We start from the raw sequence: 27,595 nt of genomic DNA on the forward strand, positions 1-27,595 counted from the left end.
AGGGAAAAGGTTCGCAAGGCTAAAGGGCAAAATGAGCTCAGGCTTGCCAGAGACATTAAAAATAATAAAAAGGGCTTCTTTGCTTACGTCGGTAGGAAAAGGAAGAACAAGGAGGCGATAGGGCCTCTGCGGAAGATGGGGTAATGCTGACAGGGGATAGGGAAAAGGCAGAATTACTTAATGCCTTTTTTGCCTCAGTCTTCTCACAAAAAGAAAGCCATCCTCAACGTCAGCAAAGTGGTGTCGATGAAGGATTAGGGGAAATTCAACCCCAAATAGGGAAACAAGTTGTCCAGGAATACCTGGCCACTCTAAATGAATTCAAGTCCCCAGGACTAGATCAACTACATCCAAGAGTATTGAAGGAACTAGCGGAAATTATTTTGGAACCACTGGCAATCATCTTTGAGAGTTCTTGGAGAACAGGAGAAGTCCCAGACTGGAGGAAAGCAAATGTGGTCCCTATCTTCAAGAAGGGAAAAAAGGACGACCCAAACAATTACCGTCCCCAATCTGGAAAAGATTGTTAAGGAAGTGGTCTGAAAACACTTAGAAACAAATGCGGTCATTGCTAATAGACAACAGGGATGTATCATAAACAAGTCATGCCAGACCAATCTGATATCTTTTTTTGATAGAATTACAAGATGGCTAGATACAGGGAACACTGTGGATGTAGTGTACCTGGATTTGACAAGGGTCCACATGACCTTCTAGCAAACAAATTAGTCAAATATAGGCTAGGAAAAATTATAGTTAAGTGGATCTGTAATTGGTTAAGTGAACAAACCCAAAGGGTGCTCACCAATGCTTTCTCTTCATCCTGGAAAGAAGTGACGAGTGGAGTGCCGCAGGGTTCCGTCCTGGGCCTGGTTCTGTTTAGCATCTTTATTAATGACTTAGATGAACGGTTGGAAGGCATGATCATCAAGTTTGCAGACGACACCAAATTGGGAGGGGTAGCCAATACTCCAGAAGACAGGAGCAGAAATCAAAACGATCTTAACAGATTAGAGAGATGGGCCACAACTAACAAAATGAAGTTCAACAGGGACAAATGCGAGATACTCCACTTAGGCAGAAAAAATAAAATGCAAAGATACAGAATGGGGAGTGCCTGGCTCAGCAGCAGTACATGTGAAGAAGATCTTGGGAGTCCTCATGGGGAGGATGGTAAACATTAGCCAACAATATGATGCGGCAGCAAAAAAAGCCAATGGGATTTTGGCCTGCATAAATAGGAGTATAGTGTCTAGATCCAGGGAAGTCATACTACCCCCCTCTCTTCTGTCTTGGTCAGACCACACCTAGAATACTGTGTCCAATTCTGGGCACTGCAACTGAAGGGAGATGTTGACAAGCTAGAATGTGTCCAGAAGAGAGCGACTAAAATGATCAATGGTCTGGAGAACAAGCCATATGAGAAGCACGTTTAGCCTGCAGAAGAGAAGGCTGAGAGGAGACATGATGGCCATGTATAAATATGTGATGGGAAGTCATAGGGAGGAGGGAGCAAATTGTTTTCTGCTGTCCTAGAGACTAAGATGCGGAACAATGGCTTCAAACTACAGGAAAGGAGATTTCACCTGAACATTAAGAAGAACTTCCTCACTATAAGAGCTGTTCGGCAGTGGAACTCTCTGTCCCGGAATGTGGTGGAGGCTCCTTCTTTGGAGGTTTTCAAGCAGAGGCTAGATGACCATCTGTTGGGGGCCACTTTGGTGAAGAATGTTCCTGCAATTAGATTTGTGCTCTGCCTTCCTTGAACCCGCCTTCATACCGATGTCAGTCCTTGGTAGCCCATGCACACTATTTAATTGTTCTATTTTAATTCTGCAACTGCATAGTTGTGACACTTTTCAAATGGAGGCCCCTACAATAATTGTGGCATGCTACATTTAAAAAATTACAGCAAAACAAAATTAAAAAGAAAATGATACAGGGAACGGAGTAAAAATAACACTGTTCTTGGGCACCATGATGTCTCTTTTCCAGATACTGGTAGTGGAGTGGAGTGTAGGTGAGAAAGGAGAATCACTGCCACTCTTACCACATGATCACCACAATATCGGAATGGTAGCGGAACAAAACGGTCAACAATAGTTGGACAGCAGCAATACTGAAGGGATGAATGGGTTTTCCCACCAATGAAAAAATGTGACCCAATAACGAAGGAAATGCAATGCAACAACAGGAGAGCCATGATGCTGTGTGATAAGCAGAAATCAAAACAGAACTAAGCCAGTGCTAGCATACAACAAACGTGATAAAGTCTCATGTATCAGTAGATTATTTTAGCACAATCATACAGCAATACTCCTATTTCAAGCATGTAATCTGATCCCTTTTTAAAACAATTTGTTTCCAGTGCAAACATTTAAGTTCTGAAAATCCCAACAAAACCATTGCTGAGGGACAATACTTCAAAAATATACATATTTAATCAAATTCTCCTTTAAAATACTAATTTTGGTATTACACTTTAAAATACACGGTTCAATATTTTAAATAAAGACATATTGTCTCCTGGGCAAGACAGGATCAGCTCCATTTGCTACAGAACTTATCAAATTAAATTCTAGGGTGTTAGCTACCTTTGTAGCAGACCCACCAAAATGGATGTACATAAATAGTGATTAAGAAATCTCATTAATTTCAATGTGACGACTTTAGTTAGAACCAACAATGAAGGTTGATCACTGCAATCAGCTATAGTATTTTATGTATCTCCTTGCTTGAATAAGAATGGATGTTTTCCCAACATCGTAGTTTTATGCTGTTTTTATTGTTTTCTAAATCCTCAATGGTAAATCTGATCTGAATTTCCAGATCTGTAAACAGGGTTTGCCCACGTTCTACAATTTTTACAGAGCAGATTAACAGAATCTTTCACAAATAAAGGTTGAGTATCCTTTATTTGAAATCAAAAGTGTTTTGGATCTAGGATTTTTAAAACACTTATTTTCACAATGAAATACTTGAAGATAGGACCTGAAGGTAATTCTATACAATATTTTAAATAATTTTGTGCATGGGTTGTTGTGAGTTTTCCGTGCAGTTAAATATGGATAATCTTGGATATCTGAACATTTTGCACTTCAGAATTCCAGATGAGAGATTCTCAACCTAAACTTAGTGTTTATGGCTATGAATATGAATCTGACAGATTCAGCTCCAGATTTGTGTCAATTTTCAATATAAAGGTCTAAGAACACTATCCTGTTAAGTTTGGACATGCACTCAAAAGCATTTAACATCATTCTCTCTTTAGCAATGATAGATATTATAAACATTACATCTGTATATTATCAGTGGAATAAGAGATGAAGAAACTGTGACTCTCATTTCTATCAACACTTTCTTTACCTTGAGTTATATAGGTTGAGCATCTCTTATCCAGAAATCCAAAATATCACTACTCTAAAATCTGAAATTGTCAACATGGCTGGCTCAGACAGGGATACCTTTGCTTCCTGATGGTTCAATAAACATTGTTAAATGCAAAAAATTGTATGAAATTATCTTTAGGCTATACGTGTAATATATGTATGAAATATAAATGCATTTTGTGATCAACATGGGTTTTAACTCCAAGATATCTCATTTACAAACATATGTGTGCGTGTTTTTGTGTGTACAGAGTAGAGTCTCACTTATCCAACATAAACGGGCCGGCAGAATGTTGGATAAGCGAATATCTTGGATAATAAGGAGGGATTAAGGAAAAGCCTATTAAACATCACATTAGGTTATGATTTTACAAATTAAGCACCAAAACATCATGTTATACAACAAATTTGACAGAAAAAGTAGTTCATACACAGTAATGCTATGTAGTAATTACTGTATTTATGAATTTAGCACCAAAATATCACGTTGTATTGAAAACATTGACTACAAAAATGTGTTGGATAATCCAGAACGTTGGATAAGCGAGTGTTGGATAAGTGAGACTCTACTGTATATGCAAATACGGATATTCTAAAATCCAAAACGCTTATTTCCTCAAGCATTTTGCATAAGAGGATGCTCTAATCTGTAGAACCCAAGATTTTCTTTATGACAGCTTTGTAAACTGCTTTCGCACAGAAGTGAACAGGTAGAAGTCTTGCAGTGTTTAAGGGAATGAGTTATGATTGGAGGCTAAAATGCCCATGTGTAAATCCTTTATTCCATTATGCTGTTATTCCATTCAGAAGTGGTATGGACGTGTCTAAGCAAACTACAACTGTAACAATAAGGGATCAATAAATTTCACGTCTTTGGGATTTTATGAAGGGGGTCTCCTGGAAGTCCCTGTCCTCCTTTCCACCATTATGTTGTTATTCCATTCAGAAGTTGTGTGGACATGTCCAGGCAAACTACAACTATAGGTCAGGTAAAGGTTTTTCCCTGACATTGTCTAGTTGTGTCCAACTCTGGGGGTGGGTACTCATCTCCATTTCTAAGCCAAAGATCCGGTGTTGTCCGTAGATACCTACAAGGTCATGTGGCTGGCATGACTCCATGGAGCCCCGTTACCTTCCTGCCAAAGCAGTACCTATTGAGCTACTTACATTTGCATGTTTTGTTTTGAACTGCTAGGTTGGCAGAAGCTGGGGCTAAAGTGGGAACTCACCCTGCTCCCTGGATTCGAACTGCCAACCTTTCTGTTAACAAGTTCAGCAGCTTAGTGGTTTAACCCTTTGCGCCACCTGGGGGCTCCAACAACTATAATAATGAAGTAAAGGAGAACATGGACTTCCAGGAGCCTCCCTCCATTAAACTCCAAAGATGTAAAATCCGTTCATTCACAATTATAACAATAATAATAAATAGATGAATTTGACATCTTTGGGGTTTTATCAATGTGGTCTCCTGGAAATCCACATCCTCATTTACTTCATTATGCTGTAATTCCATTCAGAAGTGGTATGGATGTATGTGTCTAGAACTGCAACCATAACAATAATGGATCGACAGATTTCATGTCTTTGGGATTTTATGAAGGGGGACTCCTGGAAGTCCCTGTCCTCCTTTACTCCATTATGTTGTTATTTCATTCAGAAGTTGTGTGGACGTGTCCAGGTGAACTACAATTATAATAATAATACTGAATGAAAGGATTTGACATCTTTGGGGTTTTATGAAGGGGGTCTCCTGGAAGTTGATGTCCTCCTTTATTCCATTATGCTGTTATTCCATTCAGAAGTGGTATGGAAGTGTCCAGGCAAACTACAACTTCCACCTTGAACATTCCTCTGATATATAAACCTCACCTGCCTAGTTTCCAACAGCTCTCACAACCTCTGAGGATGCCTGCCGTAGATGTGGACGAAAGTCAGGAGAGAATGCTTCTGGAACATGGCCATACAACCCGGAAAACTCACGGCAACCCATGAAAACCTTTGACAACACATAATAATAAGGATGATGAACGGATTTGATATCTTAGGGGTTTTATGAAGGGGGTCTCCTGGAAGTCCCTGTCCTCCTTTACTCCATTATGCTGTTATGGAGGCAAACTACAACCATAACAATAATGGATCAACGGATTTCACATCTTTGGGGTCTTATGAAGGGGGTTTCCTGGAAGTCCCTGCCCTCCTTTACTCCTTTACGCTGTTATTCCATTTAGAAGTGATACTGATGTGCCTAGGAGAACTGCAACCAATAACAATAATGGATCAATGTGTTGCCGAAGGCTTCCATGGCCGGGATCACAGGGTTGATGTGTGTTTTCCGGGTAGTATGGCCATGTTCCAGAAGTATTCTCTCCTGACGTTTCACCCACATCTATGGCAGGCATCCTCAGAGGTGCTGAGAATACTTCTGGAACACGGCCATACTGCCCGGAAAGCACACAACAACCCAATAATGGATCAATGGATTTCACGTCTTTGGGGTCTTATGAAGGGGGTCTCCTGGAAGTCCTTGCCCTCCTTTACTCCTTTATGCTGTTATTTCATTCAAAAGTAGTACGGATGTGCCTAGGAGAATTACAACCATAACAATAATGGATCAAGGGATTTTACATCTTTGGAGTTTTTTGTACAGGGGTCTCCTGGAAGTCCCTGTCCTTCTTTACTCCATTATGCTGTTATTCCATTCAGAAGTGGCACAGATGTGTCTAGAACTACAACCATAACAATAATGGATCAAGGGTTTAGTGTAGGGGGGGGTCTCCTGGAAGCCCTTGCTCTCCCTTACTCTACTACTTGGCAGATGTGTATCATTTCCTTCTGTGGGGTTAGGGAATAACACCGGGAGTGAAAAGAGGAGCCTGTTGTCCCCCCGCCAGGAGTATCCTATGGCATCCCTGCGGGCCAAGGAGGGCGGGGGAGGCAGATGTGATGTTGCACGTAGCCCCCACCGCCCTCCTCCTCTCCCGTCCATAAGCCCCCTCGCTGCTTCCTCCTCCTCCTTTCTGGGCCGCCATCAGGAGACAACAAAGGCCCTCCGGAGCTGAGGCAGCACAACAAAGCGAGGAAAAGCTTCCACCCCCACTCCCCCGTCCCGCGACTGAGGGGAGGGCTGCCTTGGAGCGCGAGGCGAGGCGCCGCGAGGGGCGGGCCAAGCAAGGGCCTGCTTTTGCCTGGAGACAGTTCCAATGAGGGAGCGCGAGGAAGCAAGCGCGCGAGGGCAGGCTCCCCCTCCCGCCCCGAGGAGCGACTAGGCCCGTCCTCCTCCTGACCTGGCAGAGCTGCTGGCAGTACGCGGCGGCGGCTTCTTCCCCGGGCGGCTCTCCTCCCGCTCCGCCGCCCTCCTCTAGCCTCCGCTCCAGCTCCCTCAGCCGCGCCTTCAAGGTCGGCGTGTCCAAGAGGCCGCCGCGGTCCCGTTCGGCCGCCTCCTCGTCCGCCATCTTCGCACCCAGCTCCGTCGCGTACGCAGCAGCAGCGCCCCCCTCCTGCCTGCCTGCCTCCCCCCTCCCTCCCGCTCTGCGCCCCTCGCTCGCTCGCTCTCTCCCACTTCCCTCCCCCTCCCCTTCGCCTCGTACGTCGGTCACGTGACCACACAATGCCACGTTCCGAGAGGGGGTCACGTGGGGGGGATTAAGGGAGGGCAGTTCGAAAAGGAAGGAGGGAAGGAAGGGGGAAAAAAAACAACAGAGCGCTCCTGCTTTCTCCGCCTCTTCCCAATGGGAGGGGGGAAGAGGGAACGTCACGTGAGCCGGATAGTGCGCGTGCGCGTTCGGCCACCAGTGTTGTTGGCTGCGCGAGGGCTTTTGGCGGCAATTAAAGCCTTTCGGCTTCGTTCGTTGGCCTCTCGCGCGCGCCTTGACCGTTCCCTGCGCGGGCCCATGCGGGTTGGCTGGCTCCACAGTTTTCCTGCCCTGAAATCCTGAGAGCTTGTAGTTTGTTGACGCGCTAGCGCTCTTGTGGGCCCAGTAGACGACACACATATTAACGTGTCATGAGACACGGTTTGGAAAACCCTGACCTAGACAAAACTCAAGATTTAAAACCCTAAAGTGCATCAAATGGTTAAAGTCATCAAGGAAGCCAAGGAATGATTCCAGTGAACAGTTTGAGATATCATGATTATGATGATATTATTATGGTACTTTGTACCAGTCAGGCCTGTAGCGGGGGGGGGGGGGGGGGAGAGGGGGTTTGGGGTTCAAACTACCCCTGAAATTTTTCAGGTTTAAAAAAAAAACCCTGCTTTACTCATGAATTTTAACTGGTTAATCAAATCATGCTAAGTCTATGAGACTCAAAAAATTAAGAGTCCCTCCAGGCACTATCAAGAAGATATTGACAGGTCTGTAGGGGGGGGGGGGGAGGGGTTCAACCCCTCCCCCGAAATTTTCAAAACCCCCTCCAAATTATTTTTCTGGCTACAGCCCTGCCAGTGATGCCTATTGCCACTGAAAAACTCATGCATTTTGAGATCAATTCATGACTGGCTACCTGCCAGCCTCCCTTGCTTCCTTCCTTCCTTTCATTTATATATTATTTTCTTTTTGTTTTCACTGGGAAAAAAGCTCATGTTTTACCACCAAGGTAGTCTGTGCGCATTCAGAAGAGAGACCTACAAGCCACTCAAATCACCTTTGCAGAAGCATATGAGAAGCTTGGCCTCTTTGAACATTGGGAAAACCAAAGTGCTTTTCCAGCAGTCACCAGCCAATCCCTCTGCCAGAAATACAGCTTAATGATGTAATGTTAAAAATGATGACCATTTCCGCTACCTTGGCAGCTACCTCTCCACAAAAGTCAACATTAACACTGAAATACAACACCGCCTGAGCTCTGCGAGTGCAGCATTCTTCCAAATGAAGCAGAGAATGTTTGATGATCCGGATATCCGTAGGGATACCAATGTGCTTGTTTATAAAGCTATTGTCCTCCCAACCCTGTTACGACATAGAAAGAAGATAGCTCTGTACTCAGATAGGCCTGACTTTCTGTGGCCTTTGCATGATGCTCTAATATACACCTCTTTTTATGTTTTGAACCTTTATAGTGTTTGCTTATCTCTTTGTCAGTGTTTGTTTTTCTGTCTGTGCCCCTGTTCAGAAGATTTCACCTCACTGTCTCTGATCATTGGATTTTGAAAATACTGGTTTGCTGTGGACACAAGGATTGGTGAGAAAGCTTCAGAGGAGACACACCTTTTCCCCATAATAACTCTCCCAGGAGTGAATCCCCCTTTCTAAGGGTAGATTTATCTCACTTCCTTTTGTCTCACCCCTGTTCTTTACTATGAGTCATTTTTAAGTCAGGGACTGCCTGTACTGTGAGTGCTTGTTATCCTCAAGGATATCTTTAGGTGCATCTACATCACTTTCACTTCCAGGGCTCAATGTTATGGGGTTATGGGAGTTGCAATTTGGTGAGGTTCCAGGACTCTGACAAAGAAGGCTAAAGACTTGGTAAAACTTCATGATCTCATAGCATTGAGCCATTGCAGTTGAAGTGCCAAACTGCATTAATTCTATAGTGTAGATGCATCCTTTGATATGCATGGTGCTTAATTCTCAGGCAAAATAATTCCCAAGAACAGGAAGGACCAGTTAATAGCCTAAAGAATTGAAGAAAGGAACCTTAGGAAGGGGAATCACTTTCTTTTGTCTTAGGGTCAGTGCACACACTGCCTTTATAAGCAAAGTAAACAAAAACTCTCAAAGATTCTAGAAATGGGGAAGGAGATAAGAAGTATCTTAACAGTGTTAGTCATTGTGTTATATGGCTATTTGCATGTATCTAATTTTTCTCTTCATCCTGCTTCTCCTTTTAACATTCTTATTCTCTTTACTTCTTATTATTCCTTCCTTCTTTATCTCCTTTCCCTAGATCTTTTCCTGTTCATCGCTGCTTGTCTTTTCTGTTGTCCTCATTCCTGATTGCTCTGACTACTTTCCTGTCGTCAGTTAAGCTTGCTGTCTCCCATCCTGTGGCTCTCTGTCTCAGTATCAATGCAGACAATGCAAGGTGGCAGTGTGCTTTAGATCCTTTACAAGATAATTTACTAAATATGCAGAAACACTTTTAAGACAGAAAGAAACTGGGGGCTTTAAAAAATCAAGTGAGAAAGAAATCAAATTGGGCAGATTGTCCATTTATAATAAAAAGTGAGGTTGACTCTGTATATGCAAAGCTGAGCTTTCATTCCAGAAATGTGCTTCCTGAACTACTGTTTTCTGTGGCCTGTTAAAATAAATACTTGCAGATCAGCTGGATTTTACTGTTATCTTTTAATGGAATCTCTTTCTTCCAGACGTCGTTTCTTTTTTCTTTTATTTAAAAAATAAGCTTATACCTATAAAATATCCAGTAAAAGTACTAAAAATCCAGGTACAACATAAATACCGTAGTCTCTACTGTTTTATTTTTTTCAGCAGCATTATTTGTTCACATATTGTTTTTTTTCTGCTTCGTTAATAGCTAGAAGTCTTGAGAGCAAGGAAGAGACTCATGCTGCTCTGTTTCTGATTACAAACTACTTCTTTAGTTCATGTTACTGATTTGAATGGGGTGTTATATACACAAATCGAGGAAGACTGAAATCTATCACATGGGAAATGGATATGTAATAAAATTCCTGAAGCACACTGAGGTTTTTTAAAATAAAATTGATAAAATAATAAATGTTGTAAAAATAAATTCATACAGTCTTCCAGTTTATATGTATCAACATTTTGAAAGTATAACCACTAACCACTTATAATTCAGAATTAATAACTTCTTGAATGGTCATGATTTTTATGCAAACTTCAACTTTTTTTCAGTATGAAGAACAAAATGTTTTGATTAAGCTTGCTGTGTAAAGACTGACCCACAACTTCTCAAGTGATTCAGTATCTCTATCCATTTCAATTAAGGAAGCAGCCTTACATTTGCAAGGAAATGTACGCACAAATATAATCTGATCCCTCAGTTTAAAGTAATGGAATAGTCTACTCTCAAAATAAATAAAAACCTAGTTTATTATTAATTTTGTCTTGATTATAAAGCACTTGTGCTATTTTTTTTCTCCAACTGGTTACGATTTGTACTTTGTGATATATCATATCTTTTCCCCTGCTGCCCCTTGTTTGTGAGTCTTGTCTGTGCACAGTTCGTAGTTCTTTAAACATGAGCATGGAATGTGTAGCTAGATGACATGATGACTTTATATCTATTAAGGGCATTTGTGCAGTGGTGTAGTTTGAAAAGAAGTGCCCTGAGTCCCTCCGGGTGAGAGGGTGGGGTAAAAGTGATGTAAATACAGTAGAGTCTCACTTATCCAACGTTCTGGATTATCCAATGCATTTTTGTAGTCAATGTTTTCAATATATCGTGATATTTTGGTGCTAAATTCGTAAATACAGTAATTACTGCATATCATTACTGCGCATTGAACTACTTTTTCTGTCAAATTTGTTGTATAACATGATGCTTTGGTGCTTAATTTGTAAAATCATAACCTAATTTGATATTTAATAGGCTTTTCCTTAATCTCTCCGTATTATCCAACATATTCGCTTATCCAATATTCTACCGGCCCATTTACTTTGGATAAGCGAGACTCTACTGTAATAATAATTAACCTCCCTGCTATCCCGACCACATTCAAGAACTATTTTTCCCCTCTTGGATCTCCATATGTTAGGTCTTAGTTAGCATGACCAATGCTGAGAGTTGTGGTCTAGCAAAACAACATTGGTACTTTTCCACAAAAGGAACTAATATAAGGATTCTCTCCTCGTAACAGCAAAAAAAAGAATGTATGATTTCTTTATTTTAGACAAGCATGAACTTTTAGAGATCATAACCTTTTAGAGAAGAGCCAAAACCCGTTTGAGTAGAATATTCTCAAGTGATATATAACCAGATGTAATTATGCAAGGTAATTGGCTTCAGTTATTAGGCTAAAGCAACCTGTTGTCTCTGATCAGTTAAGAAACAGAATATGCCAGTGCATAAAAATATATTCTCCCATAAAGCAATCTGTTTTATAGTATGTACTCACGAGACAAAATAAAATAGACTTTAGTAAAAATAACATATTTGACTTACTCACAATCTTCATGTCTTCAGCATACACAGGTACACAACTTATCAGTCAGTTACAGAAATTGTTTGTTTCTGTGCCATCCAGTCAGAACATCTCTCTTAGAATAAACAATAGGGCAAGTGTTTGCAAGTCTGCGATCTGAGCAGTCCCAAAGTTTAATGGCATCTGTGCTCTGTGCTCATCTCAGAACAGATCATGTGGTCTGCAGCCACCCCACACCTTCTCAGGAAAACATAGAGCAAGGAAAAAAAGCTGCATTCCAGAACATGTATATCATAAGTAAGCAAAAGGATTATAGATAAACAAATTATTAGAGGAGGCTTGAATAAGGTGGTAATTTTCAACACTTTATTTTTATTTTACCTTTCTCCCAATATAGGACTCAAGACATCTGAGTGCCTATATAAGGAAAGAGAGGCATTAATGAATTATTTCCAGTATGACCTCCTCCCCCTCCCACACACATTCACTGGCCCTGCAATACAGTAAAGTTGAGGTAGAACTGTGACTAATCCATTACTATGCCAATATAGCAGTGTGATTGGATAACACTCATAATCTCTAGATTTAGGGTGCTTCCAGACAAGGCTTAAATCTGCTTTGAAGCGGATTAAAGAAACCCGCTCCAACGTGGGTTTAAATCGCCACAGGCGCCCAAAAGAACTGGGCTTTCCTGGAGGTTGTCCCCATGGCAGTGTGGTAACTTCTGCGCTGGCATGGGGCCACCAAACATCCCCCCATGCCTTAAAATAAAAAAAAACTGACTGGGCCACCATGTCTCCTCTCCGGAGGCCTCCTGGTGCGTAGAAATGACGCACCAGGAGATGGGGGGGCGATTCCCCCCCCCGGGCCTCCTAGCAGAATAAAAATAAATACATTTTACATTCCTTTTTGCCATTATGAGGAGGGAATCCTTACATTAGTTCCTTTATGGATACGCTTTTCTTTTCTTTTCTTTTGGAAGCACAAATAAGCGAGATGGGTGTGTGACTGGCTGCTGGGAGTACCCGGTAATCAGTCCCCACAGAAAGGCCTAGGTCTAATGGGGTATCAAAGTAATTTGGAACAAAGAAGGGTTTTCCTGCATTGTCCTGAATTAATTCACTTTTACCTGAGGCATTGTTTGGATGCCTCAGGTAAAACTCCAACAAGGCCTGCATTTTGGGCCCTATCTGGAAGCAAGACAACCATATCTTGGAATATGCTGCCTCGGAGTGTGGTGGACACTCCTCTGGAGGTTTTTACACAGAAACTTGGATGGCCATCTGTTGGGTGTACTTTGAATATGCAAAGTGGGTTGAACAGGATAGCCCTTAAGGTCTCTTCTAATTCTGTGGTTCTATGATTCTATGATCTTCATCTCTTCTCCAGTGCTAATTACTACAGGTTGAACATTCTATATATGAAAATCCAAAGTATTCTAAAATTGTCCAAGTGAGTGGTTGAGAGATGAATACCTTTGCTTTCTGACAAATTTGGTTTTTTGCACAAAATTACAACAAATATTGTTTATAAAGTTACCTACAGGCTATGTGTATAATAATAATAATAATAATAATAATAATAATAATAATAATAATAATAATAATAATATAATAACTTTATTTTTATACCCCGCCCCATCTCCCCGAAGGGACTCGGGGCGGCTTACATGGGGCCTTGCCCGATACAACCATATAATAACAACAACAAACAATAAAACAAATATCCCAATAATAAAAACATCAGCATCAATAAAACAGTCATTAAAATCAACATCGAGCATAAAATGTTAAAAACAGGAGACTAATACACAGAGCTAGGCCAAAGTGCAGAATATTCCAAAATGGGGAGAGGTATAAGGTGCATATGAAACAGAAATGCTTTTGTGGTCTGTTATGAATACTTATACAAGTATTCCAATATCTACGGAGAAAAGCTAAAATTTCAGACACTTTTAATCCAAAGCATTTTGGATAATGGCTACTCAAGCTTGCTATTTCTTTTTATGCTGTCCTTTCCTGGCCTGATCAATGGTTTCTTCTTATAGCCTAATGGCACAGGATTCCCTCTGTAAACTAGTTTGAAACAAGGGTTTAAAGTTAGAAATGAAAAGAAATGGTGATATTCCTTGGATAAAAAAGTCTATTATTATAAATTGTTGTGGAATTTGAATTATATCTGGCATTGAGGCAACCTGTGGGGCATGCAGCCATCTGTGGCAGACAGAAGATGTTGAATAGTCCTACTTGAAGTTGTACCATATGATATCCATTACCTGGTGTAAACAGGGCCTTTCAGGCTACACATTGCTGCAACACACCAAGGGGCTAGAGTCACTTTTGGCTTGGGGTTTTCTCATAGGCAAATGCTGAAGAAAATTCAAGGGGAACTTGGAGATAAGACCTTGGTAGCCAGCAGTTTGAGATCTGGAGAAGGGGTGGTATTTTAATAAACATTCACCCAGAACTGGATGCTTTTAACTTTCAAGTTATAAGATGAGTGGGACAGTTTTAATAACGAGTAACATTTTCTTACATAGAGTTCTAATGATCAGATGGGTACTTTTTAAACTGATAGCTGCCCAGGTAGGTGTCTGTGATCCCTATGTCTGTGATATGCCTTCCATCTCTAAACAAGGAGAGCTCTCTGGATCTGTTGGTAATTATGAGTCTGCTAATATTGCTCTTGAAGACATTGAATTGCTCCAATCACCCACCGGATATTTGGAAACACCTTACTCTGGTGGGGTGTCAAGAAGCTGCAGGACACCTTTTGATATGGATTCTGCCTGGGGAAGCATGGCATGAATTGAGGTCATTCCAAAGTAAAGAAAGATTAGCACAAAGAAACGTGAAGAAAAAGTTGCAGGTTCAGAAATAATGTATGTAGGAAAGGAGTGGCATGAAACTGGATTCCGCAAGTTCCAAAGTTCTGCAGGCAGAAAATTTGAACCCATTTCCCCAAAGCATTCTACATCACCCAGGAAGTAAGTACAGATTTTTTTTTCAGCCTTCAGAGACAGTTTTGGGGATATACAGAGGACTGCCAGACCAGTTCTGTTGGGTACCACAATCCTCCTAATACAAGTCCACCATTTGATTTTGCCTGCTGTTTTTAATAATTGGTTTGCTGATCTGTTGGGTTATTGATATTTGTTTTTTCCTATTTTGTATTTTCCAATTTTCTATTCATATGATATCTCATTTATTACAGGGACCAGAAAGATTGTAGGGACCAAAGAAATGAGAGGGTCAAAAAAGAAAAAAAATCTTGTCTCATTTTAATAGCTACAGAAAATCTGGTTGTGGTGTTCACAGTATTTGTTATTGTTATTTAATGGCCTCAATTACTGGGAAAGGCCATAAACTGTAGTTGACAATGCAAGAGAAGACTACGTGGTAAACATCACTGATCCATGCGCCTACAGTCTGACCTTACTTTAATATTACAATGCAAAAAGTGAATCCGTTTAAGAGTCAAGAAGAGATAACATCAGTATGGAGGAATAGTAATTACATCAAGTAATAGTTAGCCAATGGGAAGAAATTACACTTGATCCACTGGCTTAAATCCAGGTGGAAGATAGGCTAATTTTGCCTATATAAAAGAAAAGCACAGGGTTTATTCCATCTCTGCACTGACAGACAAGCTGCAGCCTTCTTTCAGACCTTTAATCAACTGGCCCCAAGCAGAAAAAGAAAGGGTAATATTATTTTTGTTAAAATTGTTTGGCTATGTTAATTTCTTTTATATCTTGCATATTTTCCCCTTCAAGTCGAGTTTTGGGGAAAGAGAAAAATGCTACTGAGATCTTTGCTAAAAACAGTGTTTTGTAAGTCAGCTAACATTTCCTTTGCTCCCTACTCAGATATCAATAAATTTCATAATACTGGCATCTTGGTGTACATTATAGCTTAAGCTCATTATAGCTCAAACTTCATCCCTCCAGGTGTTTTGGACTTCAAATCCTACAATTTCTAACAGCAGGTAGGTTGTTAGGAATTATGGGAGTTGAAGTCTAAAACACCTGGAGGACCGAAGTTTGCCCATGCCTGCTCTAAAATGAAAGCAATGTTTAATTAACAAAAGACAAAACCATAAACTAATACTGTTTGCATGCACTGTTTTGGGGCTATACACAACCTTTTGGAGGGAGGGATGCCTTCTTCCTAGGAGAATGATATCTTTTTGTGGAACTGCATGCATTTCCTTGTTAAAAGACTATGTGCAGCCTGATCCATATAAATTCTAACTAGTACAATAATAGGGCAACAATATCTGGCCCTGTTTAGCTTGACTCTCAAGGCTTTTTGTGCAAATAGAAGACACTTACAAAAAGAAGGGCATGCTTTCTGGTGATTCCCACTTTCCTAGCGGCAGCTCCCAATGCTATACTGTATCCTGTTCTGTTAGTTCTGTAAGCAGGTTCTGGAGAGGTGGGACGTGAATGAGAAAAACCTTTGGGAAGCTATTTCGGAGAAGTTACTTTTAGGGAGTAGTAGATCCTAGCATCCTACAACCAGCATGGCCCATGACATACTGTTGGAGGTCCTGGAAGATGGAATCAATCAATATAATTTTCCAGAGCACTGTTATGCAGCTTTCTTCTTCCAGTTCTTTAGACACAACCTATAATTCTCTGGGTTAAAATGATAGTTGTTGAGGTCAGAAAATGTACTAAATAGGTGTTGTGATCAACAAGTGGTTGCAATCAAGAGTGAAAGTTACACTTGGAGAAACTCATGTTTGTTTACATACAATTTGAAACTGCTATACCTAAAAGTTAAGCTAACAGACCATATCTTATCTGCACAGTGGGATGTTCATGTCAAATGGGACAAAAAGGCAGCAGCCACCTACCCACCCCTTAGAAAGGAAGTGATGAAAAGAATCAGAATTGGATTGTCTAAAACTGTGTGTCTGCAAAAATAGAATATGAAAACCAAAGAAACAATATTCCACATTTTGGGTTTCAGAATTCCAAATAAAGTATACTCGAGTTTGTATAAGGTTAATAAAATGGCTTTTTTGTGTGCTCTTTTTTTTGTTTTTCTGTCTTCAGCAAAATAGTCATGGATTACTATGCAAAATATGCAGCCGTGACTTTGGCCATGTTGTCCGTATCTCTGAATATTCTCCATTCTTTGCCAGATGAAGACTTTATGACACAGGGTGAGATACCTTTCATATTTGAAATTAAAGAGGGAAATTATCTGAACAGTATTATTGCAAAGTGTTAATATAATGATTGCATTTGTTTTATGTTTTTAATGGAGTATTTCTTATATATAGTGAATTCATATGCTAGAAGATGCCATAAGGAGCTCTGACACATCAAGACAGCCAATACATATTTTAAATGTTAACATCTGGATAAATAAAATACACCAGTGAAATCACCATGATCTTAAATCTGATCTGTCGGATAACATGGCATGGCATGGCAAAATGTAAAATTAGAATAAAATAAATGTGTTATTTTTTCATTGATATAAGAGACAAAGTATATTTTAAGTTAAATTATTTCTATATGACTTTTTCAAGTAAACTCTATTTAAGAGTACAGTAGAGTCTCACTTATCCAACATAAACGGGCTGGCAGAATGTTGGATAAGTGAATATGTTGGATAATAAGGAGGGATTAAGGAAAAGCCTATTAAACATCAAATTAGGTTATGATTTTACAAATTAAGCACCAAAACATCATGTTATACAACAAATTTGACAGAAAAAGTAGTTCAATACGCAGTAATGCTATGTAGTAATTACTATATTTATGAATTTAGCATCAAAATATCACGATGTATTAAAAACATTGACTACAAAAATGTGTTGGATAATCCAGAATGTTGGATAAGCGAGTGTTGGATAAGTGAGACTCTACTGTATGCTAGATCATATTGTATGTCTATGTGTTTTCAAGTGACCTATCAACGGTAATGAAAACTCACAGGGTTTTCTTGGTCAGAATACTATACTTTGGTCAGTTTACCAGTTCCATACTCTGAAATATAGCCTATAGCACAGGCTGTAGCATCTGGTATTCAGTGTCAGTTTCTCATTCAAGTCCTAACCAGGGCTTGGGCTGCTTAGCTTCCAAGATCAGATGGGGGCTGGTGACTTTATAGAGTGTTCAGTCCCTTCTGTATCAAAAACACAATGGTGGCATAATTTGTAATTTTGGAAATAAATTCCACAACATTGAAAGATGCTACTTGGTAAGTGCACTTTATGAAGAGGTCTCTTTAAAAAATCACAGATGATCTCCTTCAGGCTAATTCAAAAGGTATATATTCAGTTTCTATTTTCCTAGATTTCTCTGCAAGCATTTAATGTGGCAGCTGGGAATTATGTATCTTTTCCTTTCCCCCTACTTTGGTTGGGGATCCACAGGGTTCTGTTTCAAATCCCTTTGTAAGTTTCTCTTTATGCGTTACCTATAATTGATCTTATCAATTCATATGATTTTCAATATCATATTTATGCTGATGATACTCAACTGTATTTCTCAATTCCCGGTTCTCTTTTCAGACATTAAAAATCGTATCTTGTTTCCTGGAAACAATTTTTTTTCTAAACGATGTCAGTTAGGAAAGCAATTCACAAACTGGCGAGGTATTTTAAAATTTCTATACTCAAGAATTTAGGATGGAACTCGTATGCATATTTTCTTTGTCTGATAGGTTGCCCTGAATGTCAACTAAGCCTGAATCTACGTGTGACAAAACTGTTTAGTGGACGACCGGTTTACCAGTGTGTAGGATGTTGTTTCTCAAGGGCTTATCCCACTCCGATGAGATCAAAGAAGACAATGCCAGTTCCGAAGAATATTACCTCGGAAGCAACATGCTGCGTAGCAAGATCTTTCAGAGAGGTAATGGGGCAATACCTATGTGTATTGTCGAAGGCTTTCACAACTGGAATGACTGAGGTGTCAGGTAGAACATGGCCATACAGCCACACAACACCCCAATACCTATGTGGTTTGGGATTGTTTCGAAAGTTAGATATTTTGTCTTCTTTCTCACCCTAGAGCAACACTTGTTGTGTAATGCAAGCAGTAAAACTGAGAAATGCAAGTGAGATGTTCTGCACCCAGGTTCCACTCCTGTTTGAAGGGTGGAGAGGAGAGGAAGAGAAGAGAAGAGAAAGGACCATAAACAGACAGGAGTTTCAGGAACTCTTTCCCCCAGTATGCTTTAGAAAACTGGTTCCTCTCTGGATTTGCCACTGCAGTTTGCTTGTAACACACATTTTGTCTTTCAGTTTTATTTTGCTTTAAAACACTTTTGGCCCTCAACTCCCAGAAATCCTAACAGCTGGTAAACTGGCTGGGATTTCTGGGAGTTGCAGGCCAAAACACCTGGGGACCCACAGGTTGAGCACCACTGATCTAAAGTGTCTTTCATAAGACTACGAAGTCAACATTCCCATAAGCCTATTCATCCAGAGGCTAAAATGGCCTGAGGCTGGGTTGAGGAAGATTGAAATGTGGCCCATAACACTCAGATGCCCCACCACTAGCCTAGGTGTACTGTTTTACCACTTATCCATAAAATGCTTGTCTCACATTAACAAGACTTCAGTCTCTTCAAACGTACTTGGAAGTAATGTAGCATGAGTTGTTCTGTGCTGCTTTTTTGTTGCAGTGAAGCTGAATGTAATTGTATGATATCTGCTAATTTTCCTCAAGGTTCGTATTCCATATCATGAACACACAAAAATAGAGAATCACACGGATTGCCACTGCAGTACCTGCTACTATCATAAATCTTGAGGCCTCTATGGTGGGACTACAAATGGGACCAAAAGAAGTTTTATTTTGTCTGATTTTATAGCAACATTGTGTAAGATCTTAACTTTTCTGAGAGAAGTGCTCTGTTCTTTTATGTCTTCTTTAGAGATAATCAACTAAATATGATGTAACATTTCTTCTAGGAACAAAATATAGCAGTATGCATAATCACCAGTCTCATTTATTTTGTATGTAAAGTGTGGATTTATATATCTTCTGCATGAAAAGATATAGTATAATGGATGGAAATGATGCTCAGCTTCAAGGAGGGATATGATGATTGCTTTCAAATATACCAATCATATATATTAGAATTTGTGTATTCTCTTTTATTTCTGTTCATAAATTAGACAACACAATTTCGATGATAAATGTAGAAAAGAATTAATTTCATTCTACAAAAAAAGTCAATTAAAAAGAAATTTCAATATTGTGTAAATTTCCCCTGGTCTATCCCACGGTGGTGGTGGTGAGGTGGGGGTGGGGGCAGAGTGGGGAAGCATATATTGCCATGGCATTATGTCCCATAATGTTGTAAAGAACATCCTTCCATTTCTCATTCCTCTTTACACATTGTCTTTTCTTGCTAGTTTTACCAAAATTATCAGTTGTCAGATTTATTACAGAAGCCGGTGTAGTCCCTGCCCACTCCATTTTAAAAAGCAAAAAACTTGGAGGGGGGGCGGCGCGTGAAGCTTATGTGATACTTGACATTCCCCTTGTAGCCCACTACTCTAGAGTAGGCCCAAGCAGCTGATCTTAAACCAGACCCCCTCAAGGGGAAATCTGACTTTTCCCTCCGATACAACAACTCTGTAATAGACTCAAGCAGCTGATCTTACACCAGATACCACTTAGAGGGAAACCTGACTTTTCTCTCTGATCCAGCAACTCTGTAATAGATCTAAGCAGCTGATCCTAAACCAGACATCGCTTGTTGCGAAACCTGACTTTTCCCTCGGATCCCGCTGTTCTAGAGTAGAACCAAGAAGCTGATCTTATACCAAACACCACTTGAGGGGAAACCTGACTTTAAAAAAAATTACTATGACAAGCTTATGAAGCAGGATTTTGGGAGAGAAATGTCAATGCTTGGTAGCAGACTGCCCATAAGAACTCCCCTTACTCAATGTACACAATATCACAAAAGAGATTCAATCCAGGCAAATTTGACAGCTCTTATCCCACATTTTTGGGTGTTTTCTTCAATGACAGGAAGTTCCCCTGCACCATGGGAAGGACTCTGTTATAAATCGGACCCTCAATGGATTCTAAGTGTTTAGAAACTGGGGTGGGGGCAGTGTGGGATAATGTCCATGAAAGTTCATTACCCAATAACACTCCCAAAATTCTAGGGAGGGCTCAAACATACTAGACTAAAGATTGTATGATCAACATTGATTTTGGTAAGAATCCTTAGATATACACGCAATCAAAGAATCGCAAGCCTAGGAATCTAGTGCTAAAAGACACTCTGTCCATACTATTTCCAATTTCTGATTGTTTCCAAACTTTCCTCATTTCAGCAGGATAACTTGGGAACTTAGAAGAGGCAAGAAAGGATATTTATTTGTGCTATTTTTGTACAGGTCTTTGTCGAAAATCCTTGCTAGCTTACTGCAGATAATTGAGATCTCCAAGCAAATGCAGATTTAGCTTCTGCCTAGCCGTGGGTCTGAAAGCTAAATTCCTTCCCTGCTGCCAGCAAAGACTCATGTCACACTGTCACCTGTCAATTTGTTGGCTTCCAGAAAGCATTGGCTCCGAAATAACACCTAATTGTGTTGCATGCTATATAGGTTCTATGAAAAGGCCCTGAATAGAGAAAGAAACCTCCAAAGGTCATAGGTAAAGGGTAAAGGTTTTCCCCTGACATTAAGTCTAGTCGTGTTTGACTGGGGGTTGGTGCTCATCTCCATTTCTAAGATGAAGAGCTGGCATTGTCCATAGACACCTCCAAGGTTATGTGGCCGGCATGACTGCATGGAGCACCATTACCTTCCTGCCGGAGCGGTACCTATTGATCTATTCACATTTGCATGTTTTTTATTGCTAGGTTGGCAGAAGCTGGGGTAGCAACGGGAGCTCACTCCGCTCCCCGGATTAAAACCGCTGACGTCACCGAGGGCTCCAGCCCAAAACCCATACACCCATTAAAAATTGTACTGATTTTCTGGACCTCAAACATCCCCCAAATGTCACCAAAGTGCAATAGTTCACTTTTCCTTACTTTACACAAAGTCCCTAAATCTTTACATAACACAGAAAAAGAAAAAAAGGTGGCTAGACATGGCATCTTACTACTTCATGCATACTGTAACATGCTGCTATGGTCCACTGGAAGTGAACAGGATAATAAAATGGACCTTGTTTTCTGCACAGGTGATCACCTTATTGTAGAAAAACAAAGAATTGCATATATGTTTCTTTTGTGAAGTGATTACATATATGCAGTACTTCATTTGTTAATTAGATGGCTAGGGGAAGTTTAGGGTCAAATGGATCATGAACTATCAGGATGTCTATTGCCTCGATGGCTTTGATCACTTTCAGCAGCTGAAAATTATCTTGGAGACAAGACAGAAAGGAGGGAACAATTCTGCAATTTGCAGAACTGTGGGCTGGAAACACGCAAGGCACACTGAGCTTTTTGGATTCATCATGAAGAGAACAAATGCTGTTGATGATAGGAATGGCTTCTGCTTTGTTTGGGTTACTGTATTTGTTATGTACATATCTCCTCTATACTTGTAAGGGGTACATTCCAAACACTCTCTCATAAATACTTGAAACTATGAATAATAGAGAACTCTTAGATTAGAAGCATATCATAGAAGCACACTGTAAGCACACCTAGATAGACTCTCTCCCCAACACCTCTGGTGGTGGTGGTGGGGGGGATGTTTTTGGAGTGTTGGTAAGTGATAACGGATACTGTAAACCAAACATTAGACGGTGGATAGAGCTGTATATAAGAAGTCACTGCAATAATAATATTGACTATTACTGTGCTTCGTTAACTCGTTCAGAGAACAGTTGTATGAGTATCTCCACCAAATCTTCACAAATGATATGGTTCTGAAAACAGGATATGAGAAGGGTATAAAACCTAGCAAAGTGTACACATAGCAAAGTTATATTTATTTATTAAATTTATAATCTGCCCTTCTCTCATCAAGATCACAACAGTCAAACACAACCAAAGATTAGTCTTTAACAATAATCAAATAAGATAACCACTCATTTTAATTAAAAAATTATAAAACCAAATAATTTGAAAACACAACAATAGAGAGAACATAATCGGTTAGAGTACTGTGCTGGGGTGAAACATCCAGTGTAACAAAAACTGTCAGTATGTGAAAAAAAAATCCATATCCAAAAGAGGATGGTGTTAAGGGCAGTAAAATCCCTCTAAAGGCCATGACAACCCAACTTCTGTTCCTGTTCTTTCTGATTTTAGGCCACAACTCATAGTGTTATATTAACTGGATTCATCAGGGATTTAGGAGGAGGGATTGGGTCTCGGATTGCTATGACATCCAGATCTCTCTCCAGTCTCTTCCTCTCTGTCCAGCTCTGCATTAGATATAATCTACCTGGATGTCTCATCACTTTTTCAAACTAACGTGTTCAAAAGTGTACTGTTTCTCTTTTGTCTCAAACCTTCCCATCCTTATATCAACTAAGAACATTACCATTCATAACATGGATTAGGTTGTCAAGTCTGGGCTTTGAATACATTTCTTTTTGCCGATTGAAATCTTTGAGACATCATGATGCCAATGATCCTATAGAAAGGATAACAGTGATGGCCACAGCTGATAGGATGCCTTGGGTCTTCCATTAAATTGTTTGGATAGAGTGCCCCTGCCAAGTCTACTACTCCGACTTCAATAGTGCCACTCTGTGCCCTTTTCATGTCTTTCTTGGGGGTCCTGACTTCCTTGGAAATGGGTGTGTAATGACAGTGGGGAACAGACAGAAAAGCTCAATTGCAAAAGCTAGGGTCTGATATTCTAATTATTCAAAAAATAACTCACGATGGAGATAAAGTGGGTTTAATGGGTGGAATAGTGACTTGGGATTTCTTTGTATCTGAGTACGTCAGAACTGACCTTTAGGAGGAACAAATGAGGACTTGTTCATGATATAGGTTTCATCCTGTTCAGAATGTTCCCAGGATATCTACCTAACCAGCAGGTGTTCATCCTTGAAAATCTGCCCTTCTGATTCATAAACTACCAAGTTATATTTCCATGTGTTGAATGTGTTGATTGTGTTTATCCTACTAACAAAACATCCAATGGAAAGTCTTGTTTTTTCTTCTCTCTAAAACTTATAGCATTTGAAATACCAAAACATAGTCCTTAAGAGGAAATTTGGTTTCATATAAGTCAATATAAAGTAAATAGGAAAATATAATGGGTCATTTATTGTGACTTCTTAAATAGGCTGGCTCTATATTGTAGAAGTCATGCAGTTTGACACAATTTTCTGGCTGAATGCTATGGAATCCTGGGATTTCTAGTGTCCAGCAGGATGGTAACACATCCAGGCAGGCCCGTAGCCAGGATTTTCATTCGGGAGGGGCTGTGATGCCCCATGGGCCTCTGAGTTCTGACCCCAGTGCCATCATGGATCATGATGATGAAGACATGGGATTTCTGCCGTCTCAGCAAGAGACTGTGCCATTCCAGATGCCTGTTGTTGACAATTCTTGCCAAAAACTCATTAAAACGGACCTTGAACAAGTTCTTCCCAGCGCTTCTCCCCCTTTCGCGAGAAGGGAGTTCTTTGAGGCAAGTCACTTCCAGAGAGCTCAAACAAGGAAAAGCACGAGATTAGCAGCCAGACAGGGTGCTAATTAGCTAGTTTCCCCTGGGAGCTTTCAGGGAGGAACGCATCTGGATGAAGATGTGTTTCTGTTCTTTTTCCCTTGGGAAAAGAAGCTCTGGACACCTGTTTGCAGAAAGATTCGAAGTTCCTTAAAAGCTTCCCGCACGGACTAGCCTGTGCGGAGTCAACGAGTCAATTGAAGGATTAACTTCGGTCCAGCTAAGTGTGGACTGCGTTTTGAGTCCGCTATCTCCAGTCTCTCCGTGCCTTGCCTTGCCGTGTTCTTGACCGGTCTCACCGTGTTCCCAGGCTTGCATCTTGTGCCAAGTACCCAGTCTTGTGTTCAGTTCCTGCCTTGGACTTACTTTGAACTCTAATAAAACTTTTGGACGCTTTCCCCACTCTAACTGCTTGGAAGTTGAGTGTGTTTCGGTTTTGGGATTACAATTTTGAACTCTAATATTATATACTGGACAATATATTTCTTAGGCTTGATCGATCCACGAAAAATTTGATTCTAAACTCGTTTCAAAACTAGAGGGGGGCAGCTTTTCGTTTCTGATGGTATTTCCGAATTTGGCCCCCCAAAAATTTCGAAATTAACGAAAATTCGTTATTTTCTAAATTAATTCGTTAATGGCGGACGCGCATGCGCAATTCCCAAAAACAGCACAGAGGGAGAGGACTTTACAGGACTCTCCCACCCTCATTTTTTGAGTGATCTTCTTCAAACTTGGTACAGTGGTAGAACACATTTAACACTGATAGCTCACCAAAATTTGGAACGTTTCCCTTATCCTCTGATTTTTGGCGAATTTTCATAGCTTTTATAATAAACCATTTTTTAATAATTGCAGAAATCTGTTCCTGCTTTGAAAGTCTTATTTCCTGTTAAATTGGGTTGTCTTTACTGTGAAAGTCATTGTTCTACTTCAGAAACTTTGTTTTTGTGGCTGAAACTTTGTTAATTTGGTGTGTGTGTGATATATACTGTGTATATAGTCCCTGCATAATGTGTGTGTGTGTGTGTGTGTGTGTATAGGTAAAGGTAAAGGTATCCCTTGACGTTAAGTTCAGTCATGTCTGACTCTGGGGGTTGGTGCTCATCTCCATTTCTAAGCCCAAGAGCCAGTGTTGTCCATGACACCTCCAAGGTCATGTGGCCGGCATGACTACATGGAGTGCCATTACCTTCCCGCCAGAGCGGTACCTATTGATCTACTCACATTGGCATGTTTTCAAGCTGCTAGGTTGGCAGAAGCTGGAGCTAACAGCGGGCACTCACTCTGCTCCCGGGATTTGAACCTGGGACCTTTCGGTCTGCAAGTTCAGCAGCTCAGTGCTTTAACACACTTCGCCATCGGGGCTCATGTATATATAATATACATACACATACACACAATGTGGAGAATATGTGGAAAGGTAGATAGATAGATAAGTTGGGAGCCACAGCGAAGGCACCTTCCTGGGAGCAAGGTCTAATAATAATAATAATAATAATAATAATAATAATAATAATAATAAATCCCTTACAATATCCAAGATGGGTACCATTATTGGCAGAGAAAGCCAAGCTGTAGGAGTTGAAATCCAATCATTTATCCTCCCTATAGAATCAATTTTATATGCATTTTTAGCTACAGAAAAGCTAAAATCAGGACAGTAAAAGAACAACACCCAGAAAATGGGAATTCCAGACAGGAAACAATCAGGGCCAGCTAATACCTCCCAACAAAGGATTCCCCCAGGTAGGAAGCAGCCAGGCTTTGAAGCTGCAAGGCTATTCAATGCTAATCAAGGTGACCAATTGCAACATTCACACTTGCCTCCCACAGACAAGAGTTCTTTCTCCCACCCTGGACCTTCCACAGATATATAAACCCCACTTGCCTAGCTTCGCACAGACGTCAAAACCTCACCGCCGGGCCCCTCTCTGTCTCTCTCGGTCTCGGCTCCATCCGCCGCCTTCCCGCCTCAGAGAGACACCAGGCCTGAGCTGAGGCGAGGCGGCGGCGGCCATTTCCCCCCTCCGTCTTCCTCCTCCTCCTCCTCGGCCTCCTTCCCCCTCACCCTCTCCCATTGGCTGAGCCCGTGACGCCCCTTTTGCTGAGGGGCAAAAGGAAAGGGCCTGAATGGTTTGGGTGATTTGCAAAAGCTTTTTTTTCCTAACGAAGAAAACGACGACATAACAAAAAACGGCCTCTCGCGATTCGAAACCGCGATATCAGACGTGTGGACAACCAATGCTTCAAAATTGCTTCAAAACAAACGAAAATAACGAATTAATAACGGTTAACGGGGAAAACGAATTATTTGAGCAAGCCTAATATTTCTGTACTATATTTGACCTTCCCTGAAAGGTCTATTGCTGAACTACATTTTCTACTTGTTTTTATCCTACTATAATATTTCCTTAATAAAGATATTAGATTGTTATTGGCCTCCGTGTGTTGGTTCTTAGTGCTCCGCTACCAGGGCGTGACAGGGGCTGGGATTTTGGTTGGGGGGGGGCTGAGTCTGAGTGCGGGAGGGTCTACCCTAGCAAACCTTTTGTATTGTTATCCTAATACCCCCATGCATATGGGATATATTGAGCATGGTGATCAGATCATGATATGAATAAACATAACAGTTTAAATAATAAATTTAAGGCCTTCTCACGGACCATCCTGAGAATTTCGGGGGGGGGGGGGCTGAAGCCCCTCAAGCCCCCCCCCCCCCACCGGCTACATGCCTGCATCCAGGCATCCCTGAGCAACATCTCTGTAGATGGCCAATTCTCTCACACCAGAAGCGACTTGTAGTATGTTCTCAAGTTGCTTCTGACACAATAAAAAAACAGAGAAGAGTGCTAGTGCCTTACCAAACTAGAAATCCCAGGATAAATAAAACTTCAAATTCCAGGATTCCATAGCACTAAGTCAGGGCAGTTCAAGTGGTGTCAAACTTCATTGATTCTACAATATAGATGTACCCATAGATAAAGAACTCATGATTGCCTCTCTCCTTCCCAAGCTGCCTTGGCAGCCAGCACCTGACGTAGGTCTGTTTTGCTCTCCAATAGGGTACAGCAGGGTGATATTTCCTGTCCTATCCTACCAGTGAGTGTGGCTGTGACAATCAGAAGTAGGACCTCATCACAATTCATTGTCCTTTTACATATCACAGGTGGAAGGTGACTGGAAACATCATCTTGCTGCACCCTGATCACAGGTAGTACAGACTTCCATTGTATGGTGTGGCTTCTGGTTGTTTACATAGGGTTGAGAAGGGGGGGAGCAGGGGAGAGGCCAGGTCATATTACATGCAGTCCCTGAGTTATAAACATCCAACTTACAAGCGACTCATAGATAAGATCAGGGGCAAGACAACAGGAAGTGAGAGAAATCTACCCCTTTGAAGGGAAATTCAATCCCGGAAAGTTATCATAGGGAAAAGAGGTCTCCACTGAAGCTTTCTCACCAATCCTTGTTTCCACAACAAGCCAAATCTTTCAAA

General features: G+C 40.7%; 2 protein-coding genes across 5 annotated transcripts in view; one reads left to right on the forward strand and one right to left on the reverse strand.

Annotated features, from left to right (window-relative positions):
• Positions 1 to 7,116, reverse strand: part of znf292 (zinc finger protein 292) — a 40,217-nt gene extending 33,101 nt beyond the window's left edge. Inside the window, exon 1 of one of the 4 annotated variants that reach the window (XM_062980919.1) lies at positions 6,674 to 6,955. In XM_062980919.1, coding sequence (XP_062836989.1) covers positions 6,674 to 6,841 — 168 coding nt within the window. In that variant the 5' untranslated portion in view covers positions 6,842 to 6,955. Of the gene's footprint in view, positions 1 to 6,673 lie in introns of all 4 variants that reach the window. The other 3 variants (XM_062980928.1, XM_062980933.1, XM_062980939.1) reach the window with 3 other exon arrangements.
• A 5,453-nt stretch (positions 7,117 to 12,569) lies between these two features.
• cga (glycoprotein hormones, alpha polypeptide) lies at positions 12,570 to 19,831 on the forward strand. The gene is made up of 4 exons (XM_003215538.4): positions 12,570 to 15,166; positions 16,526 to 16,635; positions 18,147 to 18,337; positions 19,157 to 19,831. Exons 2-4 carry the CDS (start codon positions 16,536 to 16,538, stop codon positions 19,238 to 19,240), a joined length of 375 nt encoding a protein of 124 aa, XP_003215586.1. The 5' UTR covers positions 12,570 to 15,166; positions 16,526 to 16,535; the 3' UTR covers positions 19,241 to 19,831.
• The last annotated feature ends 7,764 nt before the right edge of the window (positions 19,832 to 27,595 follow it).

The sequence above is a fragment of the Anolis carolinensis genome, chromosome 1, assembly GCF_035594765.1.
Source record: "Anolis carolinensis isolate JA03-04 chromosome 1, rAnoCar3.1.pri, whole genome shotgun sequence".
NCBI classification, from domain to species: Eukaryota; Metazoa; Chordata; class Lepidosauria; order Squamata; family Dactyloidae; genus Anolis; species Anolis carolinensis.

What these genes read in the sequence shown, in the direction of transcription:
- cga (XM_003215538.4), top strand. Translation starts at nt 16,536, where the DNA reads ATGGATTACTATGCAAAATATGCAGCCGTGACTTTGGCCATGTTGTCC. An exon ending in TGAAGACTTTATGACACAGG is followed by an intron (nt 16,636 to 18,146) that starts GTGAGATACCTT and finishes TTTGTCTGATAG; the next exon opens with GTTGCCCTGAATGTCAACTA. An exon ending in TAGCAAGATCTTTCAGAGAG is followed by an intron (nt 18,338 to 19,156) that starts GTAATGGGGCAA and finishes ATTTTCCTCAAG; the next exon opens with GTTCGTATTCCATATCATGA.